The following is a 14,733-nucleotide window of genomic DNA, read 5'->3' as shown; positions in this document are numbered from 1 at the left end:
ACACACAGCACAGCATACCTCGCCCGCTCCTCTTGTTGCCTGCGCTCCTCTTCCTCCCTTTCCCTCTGCTCGCGGGCCAGGCGACGATTCTCAGCCAGGATGCGACTCGCCTCCTCTGGATCTGTGGTGCCGGCTGAAGGCTTGTGGGCTGAAGGACTGCTTACACCCTCTAAAAAGGTATGAAAATAGCACTTTATGTGTTTCTGAATGCAACGTGGCAATCCAGACTACATGATAACGAAGGTGTGAAAGGAGGTGGAGTATAGTAACTGACCGCTAACTGCTGTTGGTGTTGCTGGTGTCTCCTCAGTGCTGGTCTTGTTCTGGCCAAGCGGCTGAGGTCGAGGCTGTAGAGGACTTAGAACCTGTTCTTCCTCCTCCCCTTGGGATGCGGTGGGTGTAGAGGAGTGGGGGCTCTCGGGTGTGATCTTGAGAGGACGAAGGTTTCCGGGGTCCTCTGCTCCGGGAGACTTAAGCAGCTTGGGGGTCGGAGGGCGCCCTGCTGTCTTCTGTGGAGGCCTGTGTGCAGGGGAAAAGCAACATTTGGCCAAAAATAACATTAAATGTGTTTCTGTTACTAGTTTTAAGCACTTTGAACATTTTCATGGAGCTTGGTTTAGTGATCATTTGGGTTTATCAGTCTTCTTACCATACGACTCACTGAAAATTATGTTTCAATCAAGAGATTTTAAAAAGAATGGATGGGAAATAACAGTTCTCACAGTAATACCTGCTCAAAACCTCACAAAAAAGTTACACTCTCTTCTTATTTTCAATCATCCCTTACTCCAAACTGTCACATATCTGCTTATGCTTCTTTTTTTGCCAGTTATCACGGGCATGATTCTCCTACCTGCCAGGAGAGGGCGTTGTTACTTTGCTGGTCTTTTTGCCTAAAGAAGAGGAGGACTTGCTTGAGGGCAAAGTCAGAATGGGAGCCAATGGGAGTGACAGGTTGCTCCATGACTTCCTCACATAGTCACGGTTCTTTTGCTGTCGGTCCAGGAGAGGGAAACAGAGATTAAAAAAATTATTATTCAGAAAGGAAAGGAATTGTTTACACTTTATCAGGACTCAAGTAAACCGATGTTCTCTTTTAGCAGCAGCAACATGTCACCAAAATAGTTCTTCACAAAAACAAAGTAATCAGGTGGTACAAATGGTGCACAGATCCAGGCGCCCTACTGACAAACAGCAGAAGATGATTAGTAACAGGATTAGACTCAGACAGCCGTCCCCTGGCCCTGCATAACCTCTGGCACTAACCATACCAAGCTGTGACATCAACATAAAAAAAACTTAGTTACCAAAGTTTACAAAATTTAAAATCAACCAATTAACAAGCAGTTTATCATATTTTTGTGGATGTGAATACACTTTCAATATTCATAGATGACAACCTGAAGATCATAATGGCACACAGGTGGCATAACTGGTGTATCACTAGTATTCTGCATTGCGCCTGAATTAAACATGTGCTTTTTGTCCATGTATGATATAAACATGTGTCTGTGGGTAAGCGTGCCGGATATACAGTGCAAAAGATGCCCTCCATCTAAGACCTTAATGGTATAAGCTGTGACATACTGTCACAGAAGACAGATGGACAGAGGGTATAGTGTGTGTGTGTTTCTGTGTGTGTGTGTGTGTGTGTGTGTGTGTGTCTGTTATGAAGATCAGAGCTAGACAGATATTAGATCGATTGTGTCTGACTGATCGGGGACATCATCAACATGAAAAAAGAGGAGAAAGAGGAGCAAAAAAGTGGTGAATTATTTCTGTGCTTGAGCATAATAAAACACCCAAAAAGCCTGTACAACAAGTGAGTATATGTACAGCCAGTATAACTAAAAAATACTAAAGCAAATACCAGTAGATTCAAGGGAACTTTAGGGTTTTCTCCATCACATGAACAAATAAGCACCTTGTTAGTGTCACAGCTTAGATTTCAGACTGTATTGCAGTTGTCTTGTGTACAGTACTAGGAACAAAATCCTCAAGATATACTGTACAGTCACACGCAGCTTGACATGACCTACCGGTTTTGTTCCAGTGGTCCTCCTGCGGGCAACGGTTGAGGAAGAGGAGGCCGTCTCCCTGCTGAGGCTCCTCTCCTGGCTGCGACAGTGAGGGAGCGGCTGGGCCTGCAGGGCCTTGAATGACATGGAGCCCATGGGGTGGCAGGAAACTGATCGAGGACACACAGGCATGGCTACGGTGATGCACGAGATGGGAGTATGGAGTGTTTTGAGGAAGGTTATGGATCAGGGCAGTGTGAGGATTTGTGGGACAGCGGTAAGGGTTTGATAAACGAGAGCATGGAGTAAAAGAACGGGAAGGAATTTGAATGAATTAATAAATAGAAGATGTGGGTTTGGGAAGAGCAGCATAGGAAGGAGAGGAATCAAAAGAAAAAGTTTGGAAACAGAGAAGAAGAGAAAGACGGCATTAATGCTAGTGATTGGAAGCTGCAACCATCATCCATCTTGGACAGTTAATGTTATGCTTTTAATAGAAGAATTTAGTAAAGCTGATTCATCAAGGTAGGGATTAAAAGGATGAAAAACTAACAACTTCGGTTTGACAAACCATTCCCTGCTGTAAAAAGTCCCAGTGTTGTAAGCATTTCTACTTTGTCAGACTCATTTGTCTTCCAGTCAGAATAAACTACTCACTACAGACACATTAGACCTGTCACCACACAGAGGAAGTGTGCATGCAGCAAAATACACAAAAAACACATGCAAGACGTGCAACTACACACACACTGTGTTGAATGTATAGATGCGCACAGGTTAGAAGAAAGCAAAGAAAGAAGACAGGATAAAACAAACTAGCAAAGGAAACAGGCAGAAATACACCAGATTTACAGGGCAACAACAAGATGCTGTAAATTGTCAGGAAAAGTAGCACATGTTACAGTTTACACTCGAATAAGTAGATGGATAATTTAAACAACTTCTATTATTTATTTAATTCTCAAAATGCATTTATTTGGGCTTGATTGGTTTGTCAAAACAAGTGATGTGAGAGGGCATCAGAGCTGCAAAGATTTGGAGTCGGCAACTATTTTAATAATAAAATAATCATTTTCAATAATTTTTTAAGCAAAAATGCCTTATGTGACTTTATACAGGTTTGTTTTTTCAATTATGTGATAAACAATTGAGAAAAAAAATGTTATTTGCAGCCGTACTTTTTAGTAAAACAGTATCTTTGAATATTTCAGCACCGCACATCACAACACACACAAACACATACATCATCTAAACCACTGTCACCATGGTAACAAAAGAGGCAGACAAGGCAAGGTATCAGTAGGGAAATACTTCCTGAATGGCGTACTTAGATGTGTGTGTGTGTGTGTGTGTGTGTGTGTGTGTGTGTGTGTGTGTGTGTGTGTGTGTGTGTGTGTGTGTGTGAGCTTTGAGTGCCTGATACAGGCTGGTGAGGGAAGTTTCAGACAGTGTAATGCTTTAAGTCTGGCCAAATCTGATTAACATCCGAAACCATTCTGGTCAAGAGACCAAAATATAAACAGCACAAACACTTCTAGCACCGTGAGCTGTGATTCACGGTTTTGTATGTCTGCATAAACTTCCTCCGTTCCACTCAGTCTGCTGACCCTAAGAAGCACGAGGGGTCTTCCATGTTACCTGTTTGCTCTCCAGACAGACTCATGGCACTGCGGCTACGGGCCAGGTAGGAGTGTGTTGGCTGCTGCAGACGGTTCACCACATTGCTCTCCCATGGCGTCAGAGGAAGACGGCGCAGGCCTGAAAACACACACGTAATATTTCATAACGAGTAAAACTATTAACCACCTGCTGATTAGCCTAAGCAAATCAGTTGAAGCAGATTATAAATGATGCATAATTACGGTCTCTGTTACCATACCACCCTCGTACTACACGGTAGTGCAGGCGAGAGCTAAAGTAAACTCGTAACCATGCACAGGCTGCGATGTTACACCTACTCCTGCATGCACCGGGCTGTTAATTATCAGAGGAAGCAAACAAACCAAAAGCAAACACAAAGAGGAAAGCATTCGAATAAAAAGTGCACAACAAAGACGAGTATTGCATCAATATTTTACAGTTAGAACTTACAATTTCATTTAGCAGACGCATTTTAAGAAAATGGTCTGTACTGATGTTTACTCAACGTTTGTATTCAACTGAACTAATTAAGAAATGAATGTCCTAAAAGCTTGTATGTAAGCAAGTCAGAATATTTTGCCATGCAGTTCCTGGTACCTGCCCTGGAATATTGCCGTATTGCACATAATGAGTAGCTTATTAACCACAGATGCCACAATTAATTAATCTTCATGAAAACCTGATTTGCCACTTGAAAAAGACAAAAGGACAGTTAATGAGGACGACATGCAGCATTGCTCGCTCAGATAATGAAGCAGAGTGCAAGGTTGCAGGTTTCAGGGTGAGGGGGGAAAAGATACAACTGGGCTGGAAACTGTACAAAGGAATCTGAATCTCTAACCTATGACGCCTATTATTCAAGCAACGCATGGTTTCAGAGTTCATCATACACTAACATGCAGTGTCATGTTTGCATTTTATGTCTATAATTATGTGTGTCCACCTGTTAAAATGTGGGTGTTGATTTTTTTTTTTAGCTGGGATAAAAACAGCATACAGTGTTCCCACAAAAACAAAAAGATTATCCTACAGAGGATTAGAGAAAGGGGTCACGCAAGAGGAGGGGGGGAATCTTGATCCCTCTGATGAAACACATACAAAGTACAAACCCATGCATATATACAGTACATTTTGTTAAATGAATATAGATATTGGATTTGATAATTATATTGTAAATGCCATTTGAAATCACATCATTCTGTATAGTGGGACTTCTAAATCAAAGCTTAGTCAAGTCTTCCGGGTTCAAAGTGACATTTATACATTTACAGACAGAAAAAAAATGCATGGAGACGGAGAATAATTTTACAACTACACATATCCCTATGAACGGAGCATCCATGTTTTCTTCATTTCACTCATGCAGGTTAATCACAATTTGTATCATTTTGGAATTTCTCAACAGTTTCCAGCCCATGATCTTTTTGCTCTGCCACATAGTGTGTAACCAAACTGCAAAAACCTTCCCAGAAAACACCTGTGTTTTTGTGGTGGGTGGTCTTTCCCAGGTGTAGGCGGGGTTTGGACTGAGCTTTGCTAATGACAGGGGAGGAGGCTGTTCTCGTCTGTAAGCCTGTTAGCAACATATGAACATCAAAGAACACATGACTAATTCTTAAATTTACACTTTAAAAAAAAAAAAAAATTTAAAGCTGCCCTGTGGAGTTTTCTTTCGAACAAACACATTTATGTTTTGTCCTTTCATTGCATTTCATTCCCTGTGAAACATCTGCAAGACCAATTTTAAAACATTTTAAATCCTGCATTGTTCACGTTCATGTTTACTTGCAAGCTGTCTTCTTCTTCGCTGCCTGTGTTACCACATTGCTGCACTTCTTTGTAAGTCACTGCCATTAAATGTCAGCGTAACAGTGTGAAACTTCCGACAGGAAAGGATGTCACGTCATCTGCATGCTTGAACACAATACAAGCGGGGACCCACTTGTAAAAACATTGCTCCATAGCACCATTAGTGGTCAAAAACTCCACAGGGCACCTTTAATTTGTAGAGCTATAATTTGTTCTTGTGTAATCTCATTTAGTAAATAAAAGGACACAACAATTAAAGTTTAAGAAATTAGAAATTCAGCTTACAACCAACATAACGCCAAAGGCAGACCATCACAGGTGGATAACTGTAATGCACAATAATGGTGTTTGCGTGTAACGTTCATTTTAATTACCTCGGTCTGGTGAGTGTAGGAGTGTGGCAGAGGAGGAGGACAGGCGCTTGGTAATTACAGGGTCTGTGTGTTTGGATAAATTCATCGTGGACACTGACCGCCTGTCAGCATCTACAAACAGGCAGCATAATAAAAGAAAATTAATGGTGTATTACTTTATAGAGGGCAGACAAAGAAAGAAAGGCTGAAGAAGAAGAAGAAGAAGAAGAAAGAGTTGGAGTCAGGATTTTCTCTTTGAAGGGTTACTCTATTCTATTTTGTTAAGTCAGGTTAGATATGAAAAACTACGAGCATGGTGCTAAAAGGGAAAAATATTAGACAATGAATTAGTGCTAAATGGGTCTTATGTCACCTACCAATGAAGCTGAAAAAGGTTTGACTGATCCTGTGTCTTGGGATATAAGTTCAAGTCACAAACTGGATTGCTACATGCACATCAAAAAAAAAACACTAATCATGCCATTCACGTTGGCCTACATTTACACTAATGGCAGTGTGCTAAAACATTTACAGTACAGTTGCTAAAGCCAGCGTTCTAACGCTAGCCGGCTAACTGATACAGTGCTATAATATTCACATTGGGAGGTCATTCCGTATCTGCGGTAGAGACTGAAAGCACTCTGCATGTGCTCCAGTCCAGCAAGGTCGAGTGGATAGAGGAAAGCCGACTCGACAAAACCTGGACCAGGAGGGGGAAAGGACAATGGCAGAGAAACAAAGAGCAGAGAGGAGGTAGAGGGAGAGCGAGGTTAAGAGAGAGAGAGGGAGAGAAAGTGAGTCAGAGAGAGGTTGAGTTTGAGAAGAAGAGGGAGAGAGAGAGAGAGAGAGAGAGGCAGAGCAGGGTGTGAGTCAGCAGTAACAACAGAGGGCAGCGGATCTGAATAGTTCAAATATAAGCATGGCAGAACAATACTGACACGCAGAGGCAGGCAGACATATTTACACAAGACAGACACTCTGACATCAGAGATATCAAAAGTGTTCAGTAAACCTGAAAGCACTGAGACAATCTGACAACAGGAAAAGTGGCTAAAACAGTAAAAGTGAGAAAAAAATGTCCGACCACTTCATATAAGGGCAAATATGTGTGTCTCAACAAATTGTAATGACTGCGGGCAAGTGCTGTGAGTTTGTGGAGTTATTGTTGTGTGATGCATGAAAGTACCGGCTGGTGTGCTGGGAGTGTTTGTGTGCAGTGCCCCGCCCCAAGACCAGCGGTTGGGCTTCTGTCTGGCTCCCTGGCTCCTCTCCAAAGTGCGACGGATCACCGCTTCATGACGAGCCTTCAGTCACAAACACAACAATTACAATATCATCATCAGCATTAAAAAAAAAAACAACGCCCCCACATGCAAATACTGCTGCAACACTGGAAGACTTTCTTTGCTCTGAATGGATGCAGCAGTGTGTTATATTAAGTCTATAGATACGTAGTGTGTTTTGGGCACACCAGTTGTGTAAGTGCTTGGCAGATAAAAACAAAATTGTGATCATGAAACATACTTAAAACTAAAATGAAAGCAAAACCACTCTGAGTATCTCAAACTGGTCCTAAGAATGTGTAGGACAAAGCCATAACTTGTTGCGGTCCATTGGAGGATCAGTTTCCTGAAATATTCTTAGAATGCACAATAAAAACTGGTCTGGTGGCCCCAACGTCACCAGTTCAGTTCCGACCAGGGACCTTTGTTGAATGTCACGCTACTGTCTCTCTCTCTCTCTCTCTCTCTTCCTGCTTTTCATGTCTGTATCTCTACTGTCACAACTAAATAAAAGCAAAATGACAAAAAATGAAGTGAAAAACTCTGATGGGTCATATTCCCCATTTTTTTTTAAATGTTTTTTTAGCATTTAAATGTTTTTTTTTAGCATTTAGCATTTTCCCTACATGTGATAGCAGAGATACAGGACATTGCAATTATATATTGTATGCTTTAGACCACTTGGCAACATGAACCCCCCCCCTTTTTAAGATTTTTTACTGTGTGCCATTAAGATACAGTATACTGTATAAGATACAGTATACTATAGTCATGTGCTGCCTTAGAACGGTGTTTCTGGTCTCGGACTCATCACTATCACCACATTCATTAAATCAATGAACTAATTAGAGCCTGAAATCCAATTCACTGTAAAACGATTTATTAACTACTGAACAAGGAACTTATAGATGATTGAACAGTTTCTTTAGACTAAAGAAACCCCCACTTCAAAACTTTCTCAAAAAGTTATTTTTTGTTTCCACAAGATGTTACAGTTTCAAGAGTTGACTTCATTTTGTGTTTTGGTGGCAATTTTGAGAGTCATTGTTCTATTAAGGAGACCATGAGGCTTAAGGACAAGTACTGTGTGTTTTGAGGCTCGTTTGCTTGACTGACAGGGGCCTCAGTTTATCAAATTCAGCCTCATGCTCTTCTCACCTCAGCTCCAACCAGGCCTTTTAGCCATTGACCGGATTTGGATTTTATAGTCTCAAAAACTGCTAAGCTGCAAAACATCCCTTCAGAAACCTACAGGTGACATCACAGCAGAGACCATGTCAAGGTTTTTCTACAATTTAAGGTAAATACAAAGTTGGTGAGTACAAATGGGGAAATATGTGTGCAGATAGGAGTTGATAGTGGAGTTCCATTCTCCAACTAACTAAACATGTTCATCAGGAAAGATGATGAGAAGTGTGGCTGCAGGCGATTGTGTGCGTTTATGTGAAAATTAAAAAGCTTGGAATGCACAGGTGCGATATGCTGGTCGTTTGTTACCTTGTCATCTTCCAGCTTCTGCCGTCGTTTCTCCTCCACGGCAGCTCGTCTCTTGTCCTCCTTTATCCTCTGTTCCTCCAGCCTTCTCTTCCTCTCCTCCAGGTGCTTCTCATAGTGCTGCCTGGCTCGCTCCTGGCGCTCCTGCCACTGGACCTCCTTGACAGCTGAGGCATGGTTGCACACACATAAACACACACACAGTTAATAAGGGCTTGATATATGTGTGTTGGTGTTTTTGCATGTGCTCACATGCTAAATCATACAAGTGTACATAATCAGAAGCACAAACACACATGCTACATGGACACACACAGGCTTATAGCAGCAGTGTGATGGGTCAGCTGTAGATCATGTGACTAGGCTTTAGCTCTCAACACAAAGCAAATCCCTCAGCCCGAATCAGCAAGGGCTAGTGGTATGACCACTGTGCAATACTCTGAAAAATACAAACACACACTTCAGAAATAAAAAACATACAAACACTAACAGGCCACAGTTCCTAAAAGCCCATATGTTGTATGTCACTCACACACTCATCCAAAAACACATTCAAAACAACAGCCTCCCTAAACCCTGGACCATGGCCTAACCTATTATGTAACATGGGTGCCATGGCAACAGGGGTGCCTGGCTTTTGCCTAGACTTTATGTAACAACCAGAGGAACGGGTAGTTCACCACAGCTACCGACCAACTTCAGTCATGTTTCGGGATGGACAAAAAAAGAATGAGTGGGATGCATTTTAAGACCTCCACACATTAACACACACACATAGTTAAAGAATACACACCATTCTGTTTCTCACGCTCCTCTCGGCGCTCACGGGCCAACCTCTGTCTCTCGTCAATCTTGTTGAAGAGCAGTGAATCTGCAGCACAAACACAACAGTTAAGTGGCATTAAAAACTCTGCAACTGTGTTAAAAGACTGATGGAGACAAAACTCTGGGATATTTTATTTTAAAGAAACCAGTATTGTGTCTCCCTATGACTGTTGCGGCATGAGATTCATTTATCTTTGTATTTCAGTGTGTCTTGCCTGTTTTGGTGGCAGCATTGTTACTGGGGCTGTTGCTGGTGGTTGTTCGAGTCGGAGTTGGGGTGGGTGTAGGGGTCAGGGTGGGAGTGTAAGTCTGTCCGGAGCCCGAGGAGCCAGGGCGGGCGGCTGAAGATGCTCCGCCATCCTCCGATTTATACTGGGAGTAAGACGCTGGGAAAAAAAAGACAAACGAGTGTCAATGACGAAATACTTTGCAAGACAGAGACAGGAAATGGCGTAAAAGAGAGACAGAATAAAAAAGAGAGAGAGGCAGAGGGAATTGTACATTAGAAGATCCATCAATAACAAAGCTTCAATGACTTCTAAATCAAAAAAAAAAAAAAAAAAAATCAGCAAAATGATCCGCAGTGATAAAAGTTTTACAACCAAATAAAACTCAAATCGATTCAGCTGCATTTCCAGTTTCTATCCTCCGCGAGGAAGTTCAAGGAGAGCTACTGCAATGTGTCCATAACACACCACTGCAAAATATATTAAGATAAATGCAACTCACCACACAAACACGTCATGTTAGTCTGAAATGTATCATAAATTCACCTCTAGACCTGCCTCATTTTCCTACCATGTACCTACACACCCACAATACAATAGCCAGCCTCTTTACCAACACAGTGACACAAAGTAAATCAATACAATAGAGCCACACAATGAAAGTCAGTGGTGTATTGTAGTCACGCAACACAATGCACTACTAATATAAACTATATAGTACCACTTCAAGTTAAGGCTTATGTCTAATTTCTAATATGAAGATAGGATTCCTTTTGATACTATTTAGCTCCATCTCTCCAATAGAGAACACTCAGATACATAACTCATATGTATAAATAACTACTATTTGAATGTGACAGAAGTTGTGTATTATCTATCAGGCCTTGTTGCCAGAGTGTTACTAGTGTCCTATCACCTTTAGCGCTAAAATGCTTTGTGTTTAATTGTACTTTTATTGGAAGAATAGAGAGTTTAATAATGTATTCTACACTCTTGTTTAGGCTATTCCCGGCTTTTCTTTTATATACACAATATAATATATATGAAAATACACATTTATGTATTGTAATTAGGTCATAAAGGGTTGTACTACTATGTATTTGTGACCTGTACCTGTGAGGTGCTGGGAGCAACTAACACTGAAGGTTCATTTGGTTGTGATCAAACACAAAGTAATGTAAGATGTAAATATAGAACGACTGTGCGTGCGTCATATTTACTATATGAATTCAAGCATGAGTGAGAAAAACAGTATCTGATTGAGGGATGAAGAGGGGAATGACACACCGAATATGAACAAAACTACCCTCATCCTGACAGTGCTGCCTCTGATCTGCTTCTTGTAGCCTGACAGGAAGCAAAAATTGTATTGTACAGGCTGTGTGTTCACCATATTCTCAATAGTCACCAGTGTGTTGCAGTGTTTCCAGCCTGCTGTGAGCTAAGCTATTGATTAATGGCACTATCAAGCTCAGGGTGACTCAGCACTTTCATGTCAGCCTCCTGGACACAGACACAGAGCTTAATATCGGGCTTTATGAAGAAACAGATGAGCCTCCATGTCCTCCATGTTTAAAAAAATGACAACATGCACTCAAGCTTTGGTTTGGAAGACTGGCACGATTAGTAGAGGACACCAAGGACAAAGCTTTAATCACACCTCTTTACCAATACAGCAACACACTTAAGCTGAAAAAACATATCATATATGGAGGCAGGTGTGGAAAATAAACATTAATTGTGTATGAGAGTGTGGTGAGGAGTGTGAGAGAGGCAAGTCTCCAGAGACCAATCTGTCCCAGAAAGTTGAAGACCAAATTAAATCAGTCCTCCTGACACACTATATCGTATGAACTTTACCTGAAATAGCACAAGCCACTCCCTATTCTACATGTGTCTCTCTTGCACTCTTTACAACAAGGTTTCTTTATCTCTTCCTCTCAACGACATGTTAGCTCAGTTGGGTAATTAATGATGCCAACAGAGGAGTGGAGCAAAGTACATGTTTCACATCCACTTCCACGAGTGGACCCTTTTACACATTAATAAACAAGCTAAAGTGCACTTCACATTCAAAACTTCAAATGCAACATCTTATTTTTGTATTATTTAGACTAGTCTGTGTGATATTTATGGCATTAAGTTGATTAATACGGCAACTGTGATCTGTGTCTGTGTTTTTCTGTGAAACTCTTTGCTCATTTACTAAACCACAGAACAGTTTTTTGAATTTACTTGACCTTTGCACCTATGCAGCCAACAAAAGCACAACAAAGGCATGACCGTTTTCACTTTTGATGACATTTTTACACTTCAGGGTTTGTGAGGTGGCGTTTTGCTGAAAATGTCAATGCTGTCTCCACCCTCGCATTGAGATGTCTGAATTGAAGGAAATGCAGGACAAAGACATGAGGTCATAGCTGCAAAGGTATTGCATGTCAGAGTCTATGGGACATCTATAGAGGTGAGTGCACAAATATTAACAGGTCTACGCTGCCTCAGGTGAACTAGCCTTGGAACTGGTTTCATAATGGCAATTGTTAAAGCAGGAAAAGTTGGGTCAGGTTACAATGATGTCTAGTCAATGTATTCCTTCACCTCCTCGGACAAAAGATTAGCTCATTGAGAGAAGAGGATAATGTGCTGCAGCCAAATATTGATCTGGAAATTTGTGAATGGCTTTAGGCTAAAGCACTACAACAATGTAAATGAGATTAGACGAAGATCTATAAATTGTATTGAAGCACTTTCCACAAGAGGTCATATGATTATAAGTTTGCACCAAAAAGACAAAATAAGGAGCTCTTTCCGTCTGTACAGCTAAACATCTAGTGAGTGATGTAGTGGACACTCTGTCATGCTGAGTGGGACTACACAGTGAGCCAGTAGTGACAGGCTAAGGGCAAAAGCACTTTTCTCAATTTGACAGCTTAACTGGGGCACTTTACTAAAGGAACTGGGAATGCTCTGAACCACACAAACAAGAAACAATTCCCTTCCTCAAAAAAGTCTGGCACAGAAACACAAAGACGCAGAAGAGGAAGGGAGACAAATAGAGACTGTCAAGAGGAAGAAACAACTTGTTCCATTCACAGCAATTTATGACACATAACACTATTATGCTCAGAACAGCTAGTTACACGTAGCATGCATTGAAAATTAGTGATTAATCAATATATATTCACTTCCACAGAAACTCGCCATGACTGATTCTTGTGATATTATGACGCATAAAGAAAGATGAAGTGTAAATATGAAGATAAAAAATTAAATGAGGTACATGAATTTGGAGCATAAATACAGTACAGTACATGTGCAAATAGTGCGGCCCATATTCACATTAACAATACTTCAGCAACACTGAGCTCACATGTAGAGATAATGCATTATAAATGTTGTCATTTGAACAAGAGCCAGATGTCCCTGAATTAGATTATTTGCGCACACAATACAAATTATATCTCATGTTATATTATAATTCATGGATGTTGAAAGATGCCATGTCAACAACGTGTGTGTGTGTGTGTGTGTGTGTGTGTGTGATACAACACTGCCAATTAGACTAAATTAAGCAAACCATGATGATGACGGATAGCCTGCTGCATGACCCTGAAACATGAGGAGCTCACTGTGACTGACTATCCTAAAGAAAGTCAGTGGGTATTCCCGGGCTCCATCTTGGCCTCACATAGCCAAGTTTCCCAGACAGGGTTTACCAAATGAATAGAAAGCAATGAACTAATGAACTGGGGTCATTGTGCATATAGAGGAGGTGAACTGAGGTCAAAGGGCACCCTGTGGCTCGAGTTGCAGATGACACTGTGTGCAGATCAGGGCAGCAAAGGGTTTTACGTTAGCTAAAATAGCATTACTTTCCAAATGGAATTAAATAAAGCCTTATAAAAGAGAGGAGATTGTGAAAAGTCTACAGAGATGAATGATTTGGATATAGACTGACCTAGAAGTTGCAATTATTGAAACTCTTTTAGTGCCCAACCATCTTTACCATTCCCAAAGCCCCAAATCCTGCATTCAAAAGGGGAATCAATTAGTGTCTACACAAACATTGTAGTTATGAAGTGGGGAGCAATAACCTTTGGATCCATGTGTTCAAACTTCACATCTACACTTTTCATTTTCATGTCAAGCTTCAACTCTTATACTTGGAAAAAGGGTTGCTAACCGAACTTTTCCACATTTTCACTCCCTCCCTCTCCTTCAGGAATACAAACTCCATATTCCAAATGAGATAATTTCTTTGTATAAACAAAATGGCAGGTTTAAGACCTAGAGACACAGGATCTTCATTGTCCAACTGAACTTTGCAAAGATTTCACGCATGGCCTGGTGGCCTTTTGGTTGGGGTGCCGACCATGAACCGTGACGTCCCCAGTTCAAGTCCAGCCGAGGATCTTTGTTGCGTGTTGTTCGCCATCTCTCTCTCCCTTCATTTCCTGTCATCCCTCTGTTGATTCGCTAATAAAGGCATAAAACGACGCTCCCAAAAAACATAATTGTTCACTGCCTCCCTATACGCCATTGCCTGCAATGAATCAACACAGTGATGTGGTGGACTTAATTTCTGGTGCAGTTGTTTCCTCCCACTTCACCTCACAGCCTCGTCCATCTGTTGCAGAGGTCATTAAACAAACAAACCTCAAATGACTTCGTATATTTGGCTCAGCGCACTAGACGGCAGTTTAACCGCCTTTGCAAACCAATAGTCAGTTTTATTTTGAGTTTAATGCTATATTATGATTTGCCACACATACAGTGCAATACTATTTATATCTTATTTATAACAATTATCCAAAAAATGTGGGAAACTACACCATATTAAAAGTCAGATTCACAAGCACACAGGGTGCAACAGTACTTAAGTACCACAAATGTTCCATTTCTGAGTAAGAAACTAGACATAGGCAGATTTTATAGTGTAGTCCTCAAGTATTAGGACAGTGATGTGTTTTTCATATTTTGGCTCTACTCCAGCAAACCGGATTTCAAATGAAACAATGGCTGTGAGGTTTAAGTGTTGACTTTCAGCTGTCAGGTTTGGGAAGTGCAACAATCATGTTGTGTG

General features: G+C 41.1%; 1 protein-coding gene across 8 annotated transcripts in view; it reads right to left on the bottom strand.

Moving 5' to 3' along the window:
• The window catches only part of map7b (microtubule-associated protein 7b), a 29,722-nt gene that overhangs the window by 4,092 nt on the left and 10,897 nt on the right, over positions 1-14,733 (bottom strand). For 3 of the 8 annotated variants that reach the window (XM_067573353.1, XM_067573351.1, XM_067573358.1), the window contains 12 exons: positions 9,639-9,809; positions 9,392-9,469; positions 8,602-8,765; positions 7,008-7,125; positions 6,420-6,521; positions 5,843-5,953; positions 5,137-5,232; positions 3,657-3,776; positions 2,040-2,212; positions 854-993; positions 275-519; positions 19-169 (listed from right to left, as the gene is read on the bottom strand). In XM_067573353.1, coding sequence (XP_067429454.1) covers positions 19-169; positions 275-519; positions 854-993; positions 2,040-2,212; positions 3,657-3,776; positions 5,137-5,232; positions 5,843-5,953; positions 6,420-6,521; positions 7,008-7,125; positions 8,602-8,765; positions 9,392-9,469; positions 9,639-9,809 — 1,669 coding nt within the window. The remainder of the gene's footprint in view (positions 1-18; positions 170-274; positions 520-853; positions 994-2,039; positions 2,213-3,656; positions 3,777-5,136; positions 5,233-5,842; positions 5,954-6,419; positions 6,522-7,007; positions 7,126-8,601; positions 8,766-9,391; positions 9,470-9,638; positions 9,810-14,733) is intronic. The other 5 variants (XM_067573352.1, XM_067573354.1, XM_067573357.1 and 2 more) reach the window with 5 other exon arrangements.

The sequence above is a fragment of the Thunnus thynnus genome, chromosome 18 (genome assembly GCF_963924715.1).
Source record: "Thunnus thynnus chromosome 18, fThuThy2.1, whole genome shotgun sequence".
Lineage (NCBI taxonomy): Eukaryota > Metazoa > Chordata > Actinopteri > Scombriformes > Scombridae > Thunnus > Thunnus thynnus.
The sequence above is the reverse complement of the archived record's forward strand: the minus strand, read 5'-3'. Positions and strand labels throughout refer to the sequence as shown.